General features: G+C 35.1%; 1 protein-coding gene and 1 non-coding gene across 8 annotated transcripts in view; one reads left to right on the forward strand and one right to left on the reverse strand.

Moving 5' to 3' along the window:
- Nucleotides 1-5937, forward strand: part of LOC115447173 — a 44791-nt gene extending 38854 nt beyond the window's left edge. The window contains exon 3 of the transcript XR_005114056.1: nt 3131-5937. This is a non-coding gene — a transcript (uncharacterized LOC115447173). The remainder of the gene's footprint in view (nt 1-3130) is intronic.
- Nucleotides 5938-13074: 7137 nt separating this feature from the next.
- The window catches only part of LOC115439717 (homeodomain-interacting protein kinase 2), a 137668-nt gene continuing 130903 nt past the window's right edge, over nt 13075-19839 (reverse strand). For 6 of the 7 annotated variants that reach the window (XM_030163678.2, XM_037447601.1, XM_030167545.2 and 3 more), the window contains 6 exons: nt 19526-19662; nt 19186-19419; nt 18779-18853; nt 18316-18512; nt 17912-18001; nt 13075-17740 (listed from right to left, as the gene is read on the reverse strand). In XM_030163678.2, coding sequence (XP_030019538.2) covers nt 17566-17740; nt 17912-18001; nt 18316-18512; nt 18779-18853; nt 19186-19419; nt 19526-19662 — 908 coding nt within the window. In that variant the 3' untranslated portion in view covers nt 13075-17565. The remainder of the gene's footprint in view (nt 17741-17911; nt 18002-18315; nt 18513-18778; nt 18854-19185; nt 19420-19525; nt 19663-19839) is intronic. The other variant, XM_037447605.1, reaches the window with a different exon arrangement.

Below are 19839 nucleotides of genomic sequence, written 5' to 3' on the forward strand. Positions count from 1 at the left end.
TGAAACAGGCATCCGTGTCTATTTCGCTCGTGCTGGACTATTTACGGCTGTATTTGGTTTTGTACTAGTGGTAAAACTGAGTGCGTTATCACTGCATTATACAATATTTAATGTAATCACTTCAAGGTCAAGTTACGCATGACAATGTATTGCTGATCCATAGCGTACGTCGTGCGCACTGTCTACTGTGTAGTATGTAGTAAATAATTTTAAGGTTATGTTTTGGTATCCACGTGTTCCGATTACATTTGGCGGGAAGGCGAGCTTCCACCAGTCGACCTTGGCTCTGACGTCATTGACATAGTTCCCAATTGCAGAAACCGACGCCGTTTTTTGTCGTGATTCAGTTGATTCTTATTATTATACGCCATCACGGGCGCTTCATTCGCTGCTTTTTATAATGCTAGTTGAAGGTCAGCATTCACCAAAAAAAAATCAAGGATATGACTCTCTATCTTTACATTTCTTGTTTCAAATTCTAGAGCCATTGTTGATAATTATGTTTTTAGAGGCTGAAAGTTCTTTCTAATTCAATGTAACAATACGAAATCGTGTTTTCCTTATTGTTTAATTTTAATCCGCTGTAGTTTTCTTTCTGAATTTCCCCAAATACCAACATTATCAAATATTTGTTTCTTTTAAAATTAAGAAGCAGAACGTATAACTCGCTTGTGCCACATGTATTAGGACAACAATTGGGCCGCGCCGGGTCACGTCTCGAAACCTTGAGCATGTTGCCACGTCTTTATTTGACCATTTTATTATTTGCTCATTTATTTCTTACTACTATATCTTAACATATACGTTACATTATTATTAACTAGTTATAACCGCCTTTGGTAGGGTTAATGATTTGTTACTGTAGTTTCGTTGCGTAGTGTCGCTTATGCAATGCTGTTGGTGGGCGGTAGTGATTTGAATTTCTTGAATACAATTTCAACAGTTTACGTAATGTCATTTATTACCTATAGCGATAAAAGTTGAGTTCGAATATGCACATAAACTTCAATGTTATATTATTTATCGTAACTGTATTTCTATTTATCATTAAACTTTCCAAATTAAGAAGTGCTTTATAAAGAACTATTTAGCTCAGCCCGCGGTTTAATTGATAGCTTCCTTGCATTTTTTGCTTACTCAATGTTACATGTACATATTCTCAGAATTCAGTTTTTTCTTATATGGATTGAACATTTTTCTTTCTTTTGCGAACACGGGATATAATATTTAAAGTGTATATTGAAGTATGTAAATAAGCGTGTTTATGACGTGGTTTTCTTAAACTAAAGTATAATTATACATTATGGTAACAAAACTCGTTTGTATTCTAGTGGATATTTGCCTTGAAATCGCGAGGACGTTTTTAAATAACGGCCGTATTTAATTAGTTTTTTTAAATGTCATGTGCAAATAGTAAGAACGCACGCACCGTGATAATAAATAGCCTATGTGATTATTGATTATATCTTTTTCAATTATTGGATTATATAACATTATTTCATGTAATATTACTGTACTTACTGCAAAAAGGCGGCCATTTTAAATTTTGACAGACTATTTTATACATTTTTTGACAGGTTATTTTATTAATCTTGTCGTTTGTGGAATAATGTTTGTGCACTTTATTTATCCAGTGTTACACATGGTTAAGATCTTGATCCTCGCAAAAAGTAGAATGACAAACAGATGGTGTTATTACGTCATCTGTTATCTCGGATCAAATAGATATGTCACCCATAGCAACAACAGTGACTGTATTTCAAATGTTTTCAAAGAACTCCGCCAATGTCGTAATATTTCAACCAATTTGTATTTGGAAAGATAAAGTTTACACGACTAACCGCTATTTTCAATAAGCCATCCCAATACCCTTTTTTCGACCTATCTAAAAATTGACCAATCGAAACGAAAGTTTTTTTTGACATGCTTACAAATGAGTTATTTTGGTTGGTTTATTCTCGTTAGCATATTGAAAACTGAGATTTGGATCTTTTCTTGACAACGACTGTATAAAGTTTAATTATTATTCAATTTTCATAATTTCTTAACTAATATTTTTAATTGAGTTGAGATGATATCTTGTGATTGTTCCTTATTTTCTGAATCAACATATCTAGAGAAATCAACTCGTTCATGTTGGAATTTGTAATTCTGCGCACACAAATCAAAGCAGGTCGTTCCTATCTAATGTTATCATAGCTGCGAAACAATTACACGAATCATTACATAACTACATTTGACAAGTGTTATCTACGCCGTTTTGTGTCGCACGAGACTGCATGAACTTTGTTTCTATAACAATATTTTAATTAAACGCAACAAAATCACTGACCCCAGAAAAGTGCAAAATTAAAACGTTTCCGTAGAATAACGACAAATCTGCAATCGCAGTTTAGTTTCAAATAAAAGTTTTATTAGTTATGCTAAAAATACAATATATTTTTATGTGAAAATTAGTAAGACTCAAATTATCAAAATATCAATAAATATAAGTGTCAGGAACATTTGATACGAATAGTTTGTGTAAATGTGATTAATTTCTACGATGTGAAATATTAAAAAGTATTTCGAAACCAATGCAAAGTCGCTGTTGAAATTGGACTTCATCCGACATTTTGAACGACGTTATAAAACCCTTGTTAGAATGCAGTAAGACTTTGCCACCTTTCCCATCCTGGCGACGACCCTTAAGCCAGTCACAGGCAAGTCAAAGCAGATTAAACAGTAGTAAAAGTGGTCGTTAAAACTTTTATAGTTATGAACAACATTTGTCAAATATAGAAAAGTCAAAGGCGTTACCGCTCGGATTTAGAAAAAAGGGATTCCGGTACTTTAAGTGCACTAGGGCAGTTTTTTAAAGCTCTTGGACGAAGTCATAAAATCGCAACTTGCATACATCCTGGCTTTACTAAGCTTTTTACTCATAAAGTTTGAGCTATTGTTCAACCACGCCCATATAGTGGAGTAATAAAAGCAATAGAGTTATGCAGTGATAAATTGCAGCGTTTTGTCATTGAAATTAATTTGGTTGTAAAAGGGTTATAGAATTCTAACCAATTATATAATTTACGCAAACCCATAAGGAATATATTAAACATTATGATTAAATATGTATTCTCTATTTTTCCAGATTTCCTGAAACCCCGCAAGAGGTTATCGAATGGCAGCAAGAAGTCCCCCGCGCACGCGCACAAGAACGACGTCGGCCACATTCGCCCCCCCAAAATGGCGCGTCTCGCTCCACCACACTACAAGCGCCCCAGCTAGGCGATGCAATACCACCACCTCACCGCCATTGGGCCGGGCACCAAACTGTGAACCAACGTGCCAAAACTGAACCACGTGGGACGGCCAATGCGAACCAGGGTGTTATGAATTGTGCAAAATTTAACTTTTAATTTCTTAATTTATTTTGTAAGATAGTTTCAGATATATAAATAGCGTACGATATAATTTAATATAATATATAATAATGCTCCACATGTCACTGGCAACGCATCACAATATGGGTTTTGCTCAACGCTTCGCACACCGCGGAATGCAGGAACTTACAGTTTGAAACACACAATAATTTATATCGTGACAATTAGATGTAAGAGTTATTATGATCTCTCAAGTATATTAAGTTATATAAGAGTAATTTAAGTTAGGTGTACGAACGTTCGAATCGTGTCTACTCGTATGTCATACAGCCGAGCGTACTGGTCAATCCGATGCCTTGTAAATGTTAGAAGCACATATGGAAATTAAATTTCCACTCATGCTTCGTAATATTTTCGACGCATTGTAACATTGTTTTAGTGTATCATTCGATACAAGAGAACCGTGTTGAACAACAACCATTAACAACCTATGTTAGCGTAAGTTAAATACAAATACTCAAGGAATATTATGTTACCGACCGCGTAACCTTTGCCCGCTTTCAATTTAATACATAGAGTTTGAGTATTTGTGTTTCGTGGGGTAACATCTATTGCAAATTCTTAGTTTATTTGTTTTGTTGTTGTATTTTAATGGATTATATCTTTATATTGACGATTTTAATTGGTTACTCTAAATTTGAACGTTTGAGCCGGGACCCTTTATGAAAGTACAAATTTTCTCATCGGATTTAGGTTGAAGGGTCGTGGCGAGCACAAAAGACGGGCCATGCATCATCCTCATTCATATTCACGTGTTTACTATAAGTTTTCGATACACTATGTATTTTATTTTGCGTGTATAACCAAGGGAGGTAGTACTCTTGGTTCATACCGTAGCAGACGATGTTTCTACTTGAATGAAATGAAATGAAATTAAAGGACACTGCAGACTATTTTTACTATGTTGTAAAGATATATATCCTACGTGAGGTAGGAGTTTCGTTTACTTTATGACTTATGTTTATCGAAATATTATGACTTTGTTTCATTTATGAATTTGTGTTTGTGTGTGGTCTTTGGAACGGACTGCAGTTTCATCCTTGTTTGTTTATAGCTAACCTTCCCGCGGGCTAGTTACCTAAGATTTCGCTTAGTTTATTATTTTTTGAAGTACATTATTCTTTTAATTAAAACTTCATTGAATAATATACGAAAATAAATGTATTTCCACTTGCAAAATTCGTGGAATGCATCAGCCTGTAGATAAACTGCTATATTATAGTGTATTGATTTAATTCTTTAAATTCCCTGTCTGTTAAGACAACGCAATACACGGAGGCAATACTATCTATGACTTTAAAGAATTAAATGAATCACCACATAAGGGTGTAAAAATATGTTTGAAATCGAAATTATGCGCGATTTAAGCATTTTTTTAAAAACAATAATTCGGTTCCGGAGATCACACTATAATTTTGTTTGTTTCAAATGTCTACGTAGATGTTAAAGCGGACGACACGACAGTAATCATGCATACAAACAAAATTGCAGCGAGAATATTTATAATTATGTTTCTCTGACACCTGTGATGTATTAAATATGATCTCATAACATAATTTTACTATATTCAATGTCATATTTAATATTTTTTTGTTTGTTAAAATAGCGTTAGTTACTGCGAACAGTACGTAACATTGAAAACAGTATCCCTGTCGTGTGGTAATGAGAAATAATTTAATACATCAATTTAATATATTTTATATTTGATTAGTGTGTGTAGTTGTACAGTTGAGTTGGGGAACGTGGGCATGAAACTAAAGGATTTGGTCGCTCGGTGACTGCAACATTTCAATAGTATTTGCTACTTATTTCTTATCCTTTCAAAAAAATAACTGCTAAATTCCTCAAGAACTAAATCCATAAAATAACAACTGCATTAATGTACCATTTAAAATAAAAAAAAACATCGAGCGTCCAAAAATCCATGAGATCCGCCTGATTCCTTTGACTGATGTGTAAATAATTTACAGTAACACGAAGCGAACTCCGCTACACTGTAAATTGTAAGCACTTTAATTAAGCGGGGTGTAACTGAACGTTGGCGAGGGATACGCAAAAAAAATAATGTAAGCGTCAGAGGCAATATGTGCCAAATAAACGACACCAACCTGCAATAACCTTGTACCATCTCATGCCTGATTGTATGGCTCTTACAAATTCAGATAAAGGATACATTGTGTACCTTTGGACCTATGCAAGCCGTAGAACAGCAATTAAAAACAAAAATATTTTTGAAATCCTATTGGATTCTGTTTATTTAGCATGTAATACATTTTAAATGTATATGCAATATTTATTACCGAATACAAATACTATAGGCCACAATCAGGCATTACATGTTTCAATAGAACTAAGCAATATGTAAACAATAACATGCTAAAGGAATAATGTTGTAAACGTACAACATGAGTTAGCTTTGTAAATATTTGGCAGACAGTGTTTTGATGGTGTAATAGTGTTATATTATTATGTATTATGTATAATATTTAGTTAAAAAAGCTTACTTCAGACGGTATCTTGTTGTTTTTTTTTATTACACCCCTCCTATATGGAATACATAAACAATAAAACACAAATAAAAATTCATGAACTTAATAACAATATTCACACAAAATAAACAAAGAAATTTAAAAAAAATGAGGAAGACCATAAAACCAAACAAAGGTAAGTTACGTAATACAAGAAACGTGGTCGGCGCACACGTCCTGTTATTGTTGATTAACATCGACCTTAATAATATATTATTAAACACATGTTAAAAACAAGCGATTGCTATCGCCAGGTGTCATAGAATATACGTCGCAGGTTTGTACTTCCGAACCGCGATGCGAGATACAATCGAATCGAAAGCATTATAAAGTTTGCTAAATACCTCTGCTAAGGTAATTCCGTATAACACGTGTTTATACCGAGCATCAACCCTCAGAACTAAAGGCACATCTCTAAATATATGTATCCTGTATTTGCTATAAGTACTTAAGTCAGTCAGCAAAACCCCATAAGACGAAGTTTACACGTACGAATAAATACATTACTACATAATATTTTCATATTAACATATGAAATACGCACGCTCAATTTGTGCTTTACCCACACTGAAGTTACACATTGGCGGCAACGTGGAAAATCCATAACATCATAGTACATTAGGAATCTGATTCGAGTAATGCACCTCTGGATTTCTGATAAAGTAGACGTCGGAAGTCAGAACGAGGCATTATCTATAAACAAACTCCACAAATCCTTTCTTGTCATTTTAAGGTGGTAACACCAGCAAAATGGCGCGCTAAACTTATTTAGAGAAGATACCTTTTCGAAATTTATAACATACTTATACAAAAAACATGATTCCTTCCTAGAAATTTCTTCTTTCTTCCTATTTCTACTTTGGTTGCTTAATTTTTTTTTATAATGTGAATTGAGATGCATTACTTTTATAATGAAAATGCCACTAAAAATGATTGAATCCTTGCATCTCATAAAGTTGACTTTCCACATATATACTTTACACATTTACATGCAAACATCACTATTATACAGGTATAGACATTTTCATAAGGAATTTTTTAGTAGCTTAACATTTTACAAAAAGAGCTATAGTTGATTTTTGAAGCAATTATTCATAATATTTCCGCCCGAAATACGCCACAAATGTATGGAACGAAATAATATGTTGACTTCTACTCACAGTTTATGCATAAGCTGTATCAAAGTAACAGTTAAAATAACAGAAAGAGTTGCCATTACAAACGTCGTTATGAAAGCCATAAACGTTGTCACAACACAAACGTCATAATACAGACAAAAGTACTTAACTGTACCTTTGTAACTGTTAATGAAGAAATTGGCTGTCATACATCCCGTGATGATATTCCAGTGTGGTAGGTGTACTTCATAAACCGGGTCAACATAAATTGATGTGGGTCAATTAACGAAAGGGCACATAGATAATAAAAACAAGTGATTTGATGCTTGTATGAAAATGTTTATTGATATCACAATCAATACTACACAACTACCCAATTAGTTATCCGTCATATTCGTGTGTACTGCGATTAACAATGACGATACATCGAGAATACATTTTATTTATTAGTACACTCATTTTGCCACTAGCACATGGCTAACATATAATTTTTATTCGTATTACACATTTTATCCAATAAAACAGTGACTATTCTGGAATAAATGCAAAGAAGTCCGTTTTGCGTGCTATAATTATAACATTTAAATTTTTATTCACTAGTGTATTTCGACATACATCTACGTGGTCACATACTTGTGAAGGAAAAAGTAAATTCAACGGCGAACTGCCAAGGCCCTCAACTGACATTTCAATAAAATAATTTAACCGTCGAATGAAAGTAATATTTAATTTGATTGCCAAACAAAAATCGTTTAGTACATATACTACATGTACTTGTGAGGTAAAAATATCAAAATATTCTTTAATACCAGTTACAAATTAGCACTTGGTATAGGAAAAACGCAACGAATATTTTTTTTGGAGAACTAACATAAAATAATAAAATTATAAGTTAAAGTCTAATATTGTTTTTTGTTTGATGAAGTTTACTAGCCTTGACAGTTCTCCATTGCCTTATTTGGTATCTAATACGAAGTTACTAATCAGTACAAAGCTATTTAATTTGTTAACAATAGAAACATCACATCGAACAGTGGACATCGAGTACAAACGTTGCATCGTACAAATTCTATTAAAGTGCATTTAATGAGAAAAGAATTCAATATTGCAAAAGAATTATTGTCTCAAAATACATTTTGGATTCACACGTATGACGTAGCGATCTTCGAAGGTGAGAGTTGATTGGTGTCAGACCATTCTACCCATCCTGGAGGTACATTAATACAATACAATAACTATGTAAATATATACAATTATAATAGAGTTTACACTTAGGCACATCGATTGTTATAAAATTACATTATTTTTTAATTCGAAAACGTGATTTATTAGCTATATCTACTGCCACAGATCTACTAACCGAATGACATTTTATTTAAACAAACATTAAAATGAATGCCCAAAATCTACCACAGCGTTACAACGATAAAATGCAACTTCTGTCCTTTATATACGGCTATGTATACAAGGAGAGAGTCAAGCCGACCGCACTCGGGGGTGTAGTGATAAATTTGTACTCTTAGTACCCCGTCGTCGGCGCGCGGCGTCCGTACTTACGCAGCATGATTACCTTTACGTACTATCTTTGTGTTTAGGATAAAGTTTTTTTTTTAATTCTAAGTTGGTCGTAATCCTACCACTGAAACTATTCTAGCATAAATTATGAGTTAAGGTACTGTAAAATAAGTCAAAAGTGTAAAAATGCCAGATTACAAACATTTACCAAGGATAGAATTACCAGCCTATATTTCGAAAATTCCAGAAAATCTTAAAGAACATCAGAGATAATATCTTCTAATAAAACTACCACCTTTCGGACTGTGTTAGGTAATTATATAACGTTACATTTAGCATAAAATGCGGAACTAACACCGCACCACATTTAAAACGAATTATGGACGCTAATAGTGTATTAATATTAATGAAATATAAAAAGACATATCGAACTTTGGACACGACGATAGAAACAATAATGTCTACATACTTTCATTATCATAAAATATATTTTTGACTAACACCACGAACATTAAATCCCGTATAAAGAGGTCATATAAATTACATAAGTACTTTTGGAATAAATATTTGAACCCCATAATAAAATTTTAAGTAAATTCAAAAGAATTTAGTTACGATATAAACGGTTAATTAACACGTATATTAATGACATATAAGCACTACATAATTCTAAACACATGAATATTTAATTTTAATATATCTGATTATAAATACGTACAATTTTTAGCTAGAACTAAATGCTCAACATATTGGATATGCCTTTAGGCCGCGAGAGGCAAAAATACATTCGATTCGAGCTCTCGTTATAATAAGAGTAAACAATCTACTTCAGTACATTTTTTTTTTGTAAAATCGAGCGTCCTTACAAGTCAATGCTGCTAACATCAATATCTTATAAATCTAACAATATTAACAATAAATATGTGATTTTTTTAAGAAATTCCTAATAAGCAAGGTAGATATATAGATTGACCTAGGAGTACGAAGAATGGCGGGGTTCAGTGTCCGTGGTGGTAGCCAGTTCGATTACAATGCAAACACACACTAATCCTACGCGTAACTACACCGATAGCTTGTACGAGCCTGATAAAGTTGTCTAAGTTAAAAAAAGCCGTCGCTACAGCTACGTCCCTGATATTCTTTTGGATAAAGCGTTTTGCATAGTGAGAATACGTTCATAATAACCTAATACCCTAAATATGAAAAAAAAATGATTAATAACTTATATAACTGTTTATGAATATTATTATGTGGAGATGAAAAGTAGACACAATGAAATGGTTAATGAAATAACGGTAGGTAATTAAGAGGTACCGAAAACTGTTTGAAACAAAATGTGTATAGTAAGTCCCACTATCCAAAATGCTGTACTGTACCTTAAATCTTCTACAGCCCTATTCAATCTATAAGCTCTAGACAAATATAAATATTTTAGACATCTATATTACGGTATTGGTGTTGAAATATGCGAATTGTTGAACGAAATGTAAGCAGTCCAGCCGCCTGTCTGTCTGTTTGTTTGTTTGGACGGCAAAATATTTTGTATGAGACACTGTGCTGCAGCTGACTGGAGCGATGTACGAAGGCAGATAATGTCGCAAGCGTATTTCCATTGTAAACGAGTTCATACCACGCATTTTTGACAAGGAAATAGGAAGTAAAATTGGGAACATTGATAAATGTATAGATGTTAAAATATGAAACTGCCAAATTGTGCAGCGTACTTTATACAATAATATTCCCAATAAAATATATTAGTGAATACCAAATAGATATTAGTCGAGTTCTTAAAATGTTTAATCTTTCCTCTCGGTCATAAAAAAAACTATTAAAATCAATCCTTAATTATTTAAATATCATTTAAAATCTTTAGACTAATAAACTGTCAAAGTCTAAACTCCATTCTTATTGGATTGAGTAAATTCATACATTTTTTCAAGTAAAATTAATTTATATTTAAGCATTTACTGGGCTAGTGAAATAATTACATTCATATCTGCAATCTCTTACAATTTCTTCGCTTGTCACGATTGTTTAAAAAGTGACTTTATTCAATGCTTACGCTCTTAAAGAGAGGCAGTATCTAATATTAAATTGTTTATTAAAATTTTTGAAACCCAAGAAATTGTCTGGTAGGTAAGTAAAATCCAAGTTATTAAATAGAAATAACGAAGGCTTTGTTATACTGAAGAAATGACAAACGTTTTGTATTTAAGATTTTGCAAAGATATTTTTATGAATTATTGTCTTGTAAGCATTATGTTTGGAAATCGGGGACAATAATCACTAGTTTTCACACGTCAGGCGCAGTACTAAGCTGGGACAGAGACGCTGGACTGCACAGTAATCTAAACCTTTAACCGCTACAGACAAAAATCACATTTATATATATTTTATAGACGGTGTAAAAATAATGTTAATAAACATTGGCCTATGAGTTAATAATGATTCCATTGTACTTCCATCTAGTTTGAAGCTTATATTATTATCACACATATAGTTACCTGTTTAGGTAGATACTTGAATATACAAAAGTTATTCTAAAGAGTAGAGACTAACTTTAGCAGCGTACTACCTATATTATACTAACAAAGTACATGCCACATCAGACTTGTAAAAGAGAGAAATCCTTAATTTAAAATCAGCGGTTGTTTCCAAAGTGAATTTTCCTTCACCCACAGCTCTGGCGCTCGTATGCTATTCGATCATTGTTTAGAATATTAATAAACAGGTAATATAGACCTTAACATGTATGACATTGAACATTAAAATCGTTAAGTTCTCTTAATATTAGGTGATCAAAATGTAATCTCACTATATTCAGAATGACACACAGTGCATACTAGTACACATAAAATGATTCAATTATTGCAACGAAGCATAAACACGTATTTAAGAATAATAAATAGTTAGTAATTATAAATTGTAGGAACACTATTATTTGTGACTGAGGGCACTGGAATAAAGACAATGCCTGATTAAAGCGGAATACTCGTAATATTTCGTATTTCTAAAATTGAAAAGAATGTTAGCTATAAGATAATTATGTTATTTCGTACAAAAAGTAGTCAAAAGTTATTAAATTGTAATTTTACACATATTATATAAAGAGATAAACAGTATTTAACATTCAGAAAACCTACGCCTTGCTAAAATATTGCAGCAACATTCGGGCCGCTCGCAACTATTTTCATAATATACTCTAACTATAAATACGTATATATACATACAGAAATATTCCATTTAACCAGACTTACATTAATATTTAGGCATTATTCAAATTTGTTACATTAATATAAATTCAATAATGAAAGCCCCATGCAATAAGTGTAGATATCCTGACCTAAAACATCAGTTTAGTGCACGCTACGATTCATCTAAAAGCACTACGAACACCCATATTGATACTATGAGGGACGAACGGAAATACTAAACAGCAAATAATAATAATGTATTATTGTCTGACACTGGGTTATTGTCGAGACAGCAGCTCCAGGCGTCATTCGCCATGCTATTGACTATAATAAAAAAAACACATCGCGACTCACCCGCGCTTCGCTTCAGAAAGGTCGCGTCTTCGGCTACGTGGTGCTACAAGTCTACTCTTTTATCTAAGCGTTTATAATTCAAACTTAACCTAACGCATGTAGACTACGGCAATAAAGCTGTATGTTGGAGAAGTGAGTACTTGTTAATATTTTAAATATACCAGATATTTCAGTGTAGATACACGTCTAAAAAGATGTATTATTACTGTTAAACATTATATCCTATGATTAAAGTAGGTTTATAATTACTTTGTGCATAGACTATTTATTGGCCATACTTCCTAATAAAGTTATCACTCACTGTATTGTTTCCGAACATTGCTGAATATAATTTACGAAGAGCATCCTTTCTTGCTGTCCACGCGTGTAAGCAGCGGTATGCGAGCGTCCCCGTCCGTTCTGACGCATCGGCTGTTTACCATCAATAAAGGTGTTTGGCCAGCGCGTGGAAATTTCTTTGAATATTCCACGAATAATTCGTAACGCAAACAAGATTGTTTACATACTACGTATAGTAGATTTTATTATGACTCATAAAATGTCGGAAGTGCTACGAGTAATCTTGTGGGAAAGTTATTGATGTTCCATTTAAAATGATCTTGAAAATTATTTCTTACTTTGAAGGCTTTTTGTTTGAGTGTTATATTTATCGTCATAGCGTTCGTTTTTTTATGTTTATAATATACATATGAACGCCACGGGTAATGTAAAACGAGCCAACAACTTTGTTGATAGTGAAGTCCATGACGTCACAGCGGGGGCAAATAGAGTATACTAGTTGCGATGCGAACACGAAGACAGGCCCACATTATGCCTAAGCGAAAATAAAACAACTAGGAGTGAGGATATTTGGCCGTGCACGATGCGAATCTGTCACTAGAATCACATCTAGTGACGTCACCACACGCACACGACCGGGAAGGACGAAAATAAAAATAAAATAAAAAGGGATATTTGGATGTTTATTTACAGTTTGCTCTCTAATAATAAAACTATTTGATTATCATTGAAGAAGAAAAAAAAACTTAAGCAACATCAGTGCTATATATCCCAGGTCCACCCACATTACTTATAGCGTAATCAAAACGTGTTAATATTTAACTCGCGTTACACAACGCACTACGCTAAATTAAAACAAAAAATACCCATTATTTTAATCGTTAGCTCGTGGCGCATATCGAGTACATTGTTACATGAAAAATATTAAAACCAAAACGTAACTACGTTTAGTTTCACCGACACAAATCAATAGAATAATAATCACAGTGGAATAGAACGCGGGCCGGTGACCCGCGGTACAATGCTGGACCAAAACTTAAAATTATAACGACACGGGCAGAGACGCGACGGATGTCAGACACTGTCGCGCGACACCGAGCGACAGTCGGACACGCGTCGCATCGCACTACAAACAATACGAAGCATTTGTACATACAAATATGTCCGTATAAATTAATTATTGTCGACGCTTTAATTACAGTATTATATATATTTTTGCCATTTTCCTACATTACAGGTATCGTGGCGTGGTGAAACCGTTATTTATCACTAAATATACATATACTAAGGGCATCGTATCCATACTGTTGCGCGACAAAATCAATGTACACAAATTTATTTTTATTGCAACAACCCAAAATTTACATTGTCATAATACAATTTAAATACCGAAATATAATTGAACATTCGTGTTTGGCATGTTAACGCGTGCCCCGTATGCGAAATACTTATTAATAAGGCAATTTCAAAACAACTAAATGATACCGTAATGTTTTTAAACTAGGAAATGATAAAGAGAAAAAAAATATAATTATTATACGTAAACATTCCATCAGTTAATACACTTAAAAATAAAACCCCCAAAACTCGAATAAAACCTTAAACAATAATAATTACGATTTAGTTTAGCGATGGTTCGCCTCAGGTGAGTTAGCAATATGTGAACATCGAACGGAGATCATTGACTAAGCCTTGCTACGGGAGGGAGTGCTTCACATAAACAGAGATGGCAGGGCGGGCGTCCGACATGCTCAAATTATTACTAATCGCACATCCGCGACTATTAAATTTGATTAACACTTACAATAAACGTTATGCATCCACATGTACACTACTCGAAGATAAGCTCCAAATGCCATTTTAAAAATAAATATTTTTTCTTAATTTACGAACGATTAATTACATGAGACCAAGCAAACACGAGTTTACATTTTCTAATATGATTTGTTTTACTAATTTATTTAAGTAAATTATATATAATTCAATTGTAGATAAAGCCCGCCCTGTCATGCTCACAATTTTATGTTTCAAAGAACATCACATAGAGTAGGCTAACATTGAATGTTTAATACTTATAATATTCTAAGATAATAATGTACAAAGCATCCCCTACTGGGAGGAATAAAACACATCATAAAGTATTAAAGCGATTAAAATAAAAACAAAGTAATGTAAAAGTAAGTTATGATAAAACAGACAAAGTTTACATCTATAATGTTAGCGTAATGAATGCAATGTCCGTGGAAAAGAGAAAAACTAATACATAGTAACATCCGTAAAGTGTACGTGAACTAAAAGTAAGATTATTGTCAGGCAGCAAAGCTAATGTACTAAATTATAATAAAAATTAACATTACATAGTCTTGTCATTAAAAACAATTAAATACCAAAGAATGTGTGTTTTTCACATTTGAGATAACTGCGATTATCTTGTTTATTATAAATTAATACTAATTACAAAAACTAGTGAAAGCATAAAATGTTACAGAGACGCGGCGCGTCCGTCGCCGGCGCAGCATCGAACCTGTATACCGTATACTAGAGGGTAGAATGACTATGGATGTTGTACGATACCACTTAACTAACTACTTATATATAGAGCAGCGACACCGACGAGGGACGCCTGCGCCACCATGACCCCCCACGCGCGCCTCACTACCACACTAACCACGCCCAACCAACGCGGGAACAAAAACTGTTACTGTTTAAATTAATTAATGCATATTATACACGATAAGTGAACATGTTTAATTCTGTTTTTATTTTATATGATGTTTTCGTATAACATATCCCAAAGAGATAGATACAAAAACTCATACACAAATTCTATTACGTAATATACTTTAATCATAAAATTATTTTAGATTTAAGGTATTTTTCACCGATTTGTGTAATACTAAGTAGCAACAGCCGAACTCCGCGTAGAGACACCAACATCGCGTGATTATCGACAATTGCCACAACAAATAAATTTATAACTTTGCATCAATCTCGCACTAGAATATATTAATTACAGGGCATCTATATTCATAAAAAGCCAAGGGCCTGTCCCGAATTGCTAATAACATACAGGCAAAACTGAAATACCCAGTCGATACGTGACATGTATCGAGTCAGAGAAACAAAATGCGAGCGTCACACTACACATGGTTAACTTAATGAAACGCAATCGTAAAATTAAATAATAATCATCGATATATATTTTTTTATACATTTTCCTTGTAACCATCGAATAATAATTATCGTACATCGCGCTAACTAATTGTGAACATACATGCATAACACCATTAACTATCAGTGTGTACTATGGTTATAAAATTTATAGACTTTTTTTGTAATATACTTGACTCTACACTAACAAGTAGTCCACCACCGCGCCTTATACATTTATCACTAAATATAAGACTCCATTTGATTAATACAATGCGAGGAGTGTGGGAGGATTAGTGCCACCTCCCGCGGCCTCCATACGCGACTACACTATAATGATATGGAACGTGAGACAACACTATACCTCATATATCTAAAGCAAACAGTTACATCTACTGATGTTAAAGAAAACAAAGAAAAATATATATAATTGACAAAATCACCGCCACGTAATGATTGAAAACAATTAAATAATTATACAGAATAGCAAATTCAACAGAGTTTCTGTAACGTGCGTTTAATATGTTCGTGTTACAACGCATATTCAAATATTTTGGCCCCAACAAATACATGTTACCGTATTGATGGCTGTATATACCAGGACACGATCTAGTTATTCCACACAAATACACATTTCGAATCTAAATTAGCCAAAGGACCCCTAGTGGTCCAATGAGGGGTCTATAATAAAACTACGAGCATATATCAATCAGGATATGGTTATATCGTTACGTCACACACGTTACAAACAACCGCGCCGAATTTGTACAAAACAGTTATATATCAGCGTTTTGCGTAACTTTATATTATAACGCATTAAATATAAAACATATAATATGTATTACAATATACACTACATATGTATCCCATATTAAATTGATTTGGTACAAACACTAAGTTCTACGATATTTAGTAAATGCAACCTACACGCTCTGCTTTTGTAGCAAAAAAAAAACAAATTATTAATATTAATTAATAATAAATCAAAATTTACAATCCATATGTTACAAGACAAAAATCAAAGTCCACGCTCGTCTACATCGCATGTATTGACAAGAAGTGATATCGATAAAATTAAAACTTGGTATTATACAATGAGACCGAGTCGCCGCTACGACCGATCACTGCAACTCTACGAATGACTCCCACTAACAATAAAATAATTCACACGTATCGCGACTACAGCTCGTACGTCGCCGTAAGAATACGAATTAAAAACAAATACATTCCCACAATTAAAGTAAAAAAATCACATTTTGTACAGTATCGATAAATCGATTATAAAATTCGGTCACGATCCGTTAAAATAAAGGGACTTTTCATTTAAATATATAATATAATACGCGCGCTAAACACACTAGTCATAGTTTTAATTAAAAATCGCAGTGTGATATCGATTATATTTGGTTCCTTTGCTGTTGTCACTCGGACGCCCTTCAGACGAGCCAGCGCCGGCGCGGTAGTGATGGCCGCTCATCGACAAGGGGCGCGGAGTGCTGTCGTTATCGACTCAGACCAAGCCCTAATCTCGAACATGAATTACTTCTACACTAATTTCTACCATCGAAGACGATAACATATTATATATATTTTTTAATAATATAGTATTTCATTTCGACAGAGTAAATTGGTTATTAACCACGCGTTTGCTCAACACATATCAATAAGGCGGCGCCGGGAAATACTTTTCAATATGTTTAACAAATACAGCATAAAATGTATCGATATAATATCTACTTAGATATACTCATATCCGATCTAATAAAGTGAATCAAACCACGTGAGCACACGCAAAATATAACGTGTTTCATATATGTATGGTGCAACAATAAATCGATAGTAATATCACACGAACACACAAAGCACAATTGATTCACTTGACATCGATAAGTTTTTGAATAAGGTATAAATTAGAACGCGTGCCTATATCATCCGATAGAGTACTACGTCCGTCGGCAGCTGCATCTGTTCGGTAGAGTGTAGAAGGTGTGTGCGGAGTGCGGGCTCAGTCGGTGTACCAGAGGTGCTGCTGGTGGTGCTGCGGCACGAGGTACGTGGGCGAGTAGGGCTGCAGGTAGCCCGGCAGCCGCGCGCCCGACGCGTGGTGCGCCGGCGGGGGCGCCGCCACGCCGCCCACGCCGCCCACGCCACCCACGCCGCCCACGCCGCTCACTCCGCCCCTGCACAACGCGCAACAATCACTACTTCCACTTGCTATTCAAAATTTATGCAAGTTACGTTAGTCTTTGGATGATAATATTTTTTTTTTTAATTGCGAATAACATATTTAGACCTGACCAGTTCCAGAAATGATCCTACACAAACCTACTAATATTCATTATAATACTAACGTGTGATAATGGTAGGGCACGTACAACGGCGGCGGGAGATACCCGGGGGACACGCCCCCACCCGGCGATAGAACACCGCCGCTAGCCGTTCTGAAACAAACATAAAATATTAATTTCAGATCTAACAAGAGCAGTGCAATCCTTGTCGATAACTGGTTCAGTGGCGTACTTTTATTGCGGGCGCCAAACGACTACCACTTTAAGATCCCGGGTAGGGAGAAGTGATATTGATTAATTCTGCTCATTATCAGTCCGGAGTCTGAAATGTCACCAGATGTGGGGATAGGCTCGCTTCCTTATCATCTTGAGACTGACCATACATACCGAAAAGTGGATGCCCTAGATGCACCTCTGCTTACCCGTTGGAGGACAAAGGCTTGATATATGTTTGTTTATGTACGTACTTGTAGTGCGGGTGCGGGTGGTGGTGCCAGGCGTGCGGCGCGGCGTGCTTGTGCGCGGCGGGCGGCCCGCTCACGCTCACGCTCACTCCGCTCACTCCGCTCACGCCGCTCACTCCGCTCACGCCACTCACACCGCCGACTGCACTCACGGCGTGAGCGCCACCAGTCGTCGGAAGGTACTCACGACAACCGCCGCTCTGCAATACAAACACACATATTCGTAATTCTGTATACGAAGTTTGATACAAAAGAAGGTACACAATAAACATGTAAAACATGTATATTATGGAGAGTGATCATTCCCATCCATTGAATTACACCCTGTTAGACAAACTGTTGTCGATTTTGAAAATAAGTAGATATTTATTGAATTACCGGCAAAAGGGTTTATTTGATAAAATATTTCGAAAATATAATATGCGTAAACGAAGCTATGACAATATTGTTAAAATAAGACACTCACACTGTCCCGCTTGTGTTGCGCGGGTACGTATTGATTGCATTGGTAGTCGTTCGTTTGGCGCACTGTCGTACCGTTCTGTAACACAAAACACTACACTTTATGTTTTCATTTTATTAGATTGAGTATCTAATGAAAAAGTATTTAACTATTCCACATACTATTATTATATAGCCACAATGATTTCAATTCGGAGATGATTTTAAAATTATAGTGTACACATCATTTGCGCGGTGTATTTGACTAAGCACATTTCAATTTATTTGGTAACCTACCACAAAATCATATTATATTCGAAACACCGTTAAGAACTTGTGGGACCTAGGTACACGTACACTGCCATATTTTTGGGCTAAAATTTGAATCAAGCAAAGTTTAAGCAGAAAACTTATATAAATTAAAATTCCTACCGTGGCATAGTGATGGTGATGGTCCTGCGCGGGCGGCGGCTCGCGCTTGGCCTGCGCCTCCTGCTGCGCCAGCGCAAGCAGCCGTTTCTTCTGGCTCTGCGGCGTCTGTTGCGGCGGCTGCTGCGGCTGCTGTGGCTGTTGCGGCTGTTGCGGCTGTGGCGCTCGACACGCGCCGCTCGACGACTGCTGCTGCTGTTGCGGCTGTTGGTGCTGTTGTGGCTGTTGTTGTGGCTGCTGTAATGGACATTTATACGTTTATATTTATAATATATATTTCATTTTTATTATTGTGATTTTAGCAAGTGCCAACACTTGAGTTAGTGAAGCGATAGCTATGAACCCGTACGGTGTGGTGGTGGTGGCAGGGCTGGTGGTGCTGGTGCGGCTCGTGCTTGACGTGGCGCTCGTCCCGCGGGGAGCGCGCGCTGCAGATGACGCCGCCCGCCGCCGACGACGCCACGCACTCGCCGCTGCCGCCTGACAACCGACACATACTTAAACTCCTCGTTCTATTCACTCTTTATATTATTTACATATTATCAGTTATTATAATAGGAATACGCTTTGATCGCGTTGGTGCATGTTAAAAAATTATATAATATTTTTCGACACTTCATAATACGTGATATTTGGTGTTTACTTAGCAAGTGATAA

Source organism: Manduca sexta, chromosome 7 (assembly GCF_014839805.1).
Source record: "Manduca sexta isolate Smith_Timp_Sample1 chromosome 7, JHU_Msex_v1.0, whole genome shotgun sequence".
Taxonomy (NCBI): domain Eukaryota; kingdom Metazoa; phylum Arthropoda; class Insecta; order Lepidoptera; family Sphingidae; genus Manduca; species Manduca sexta.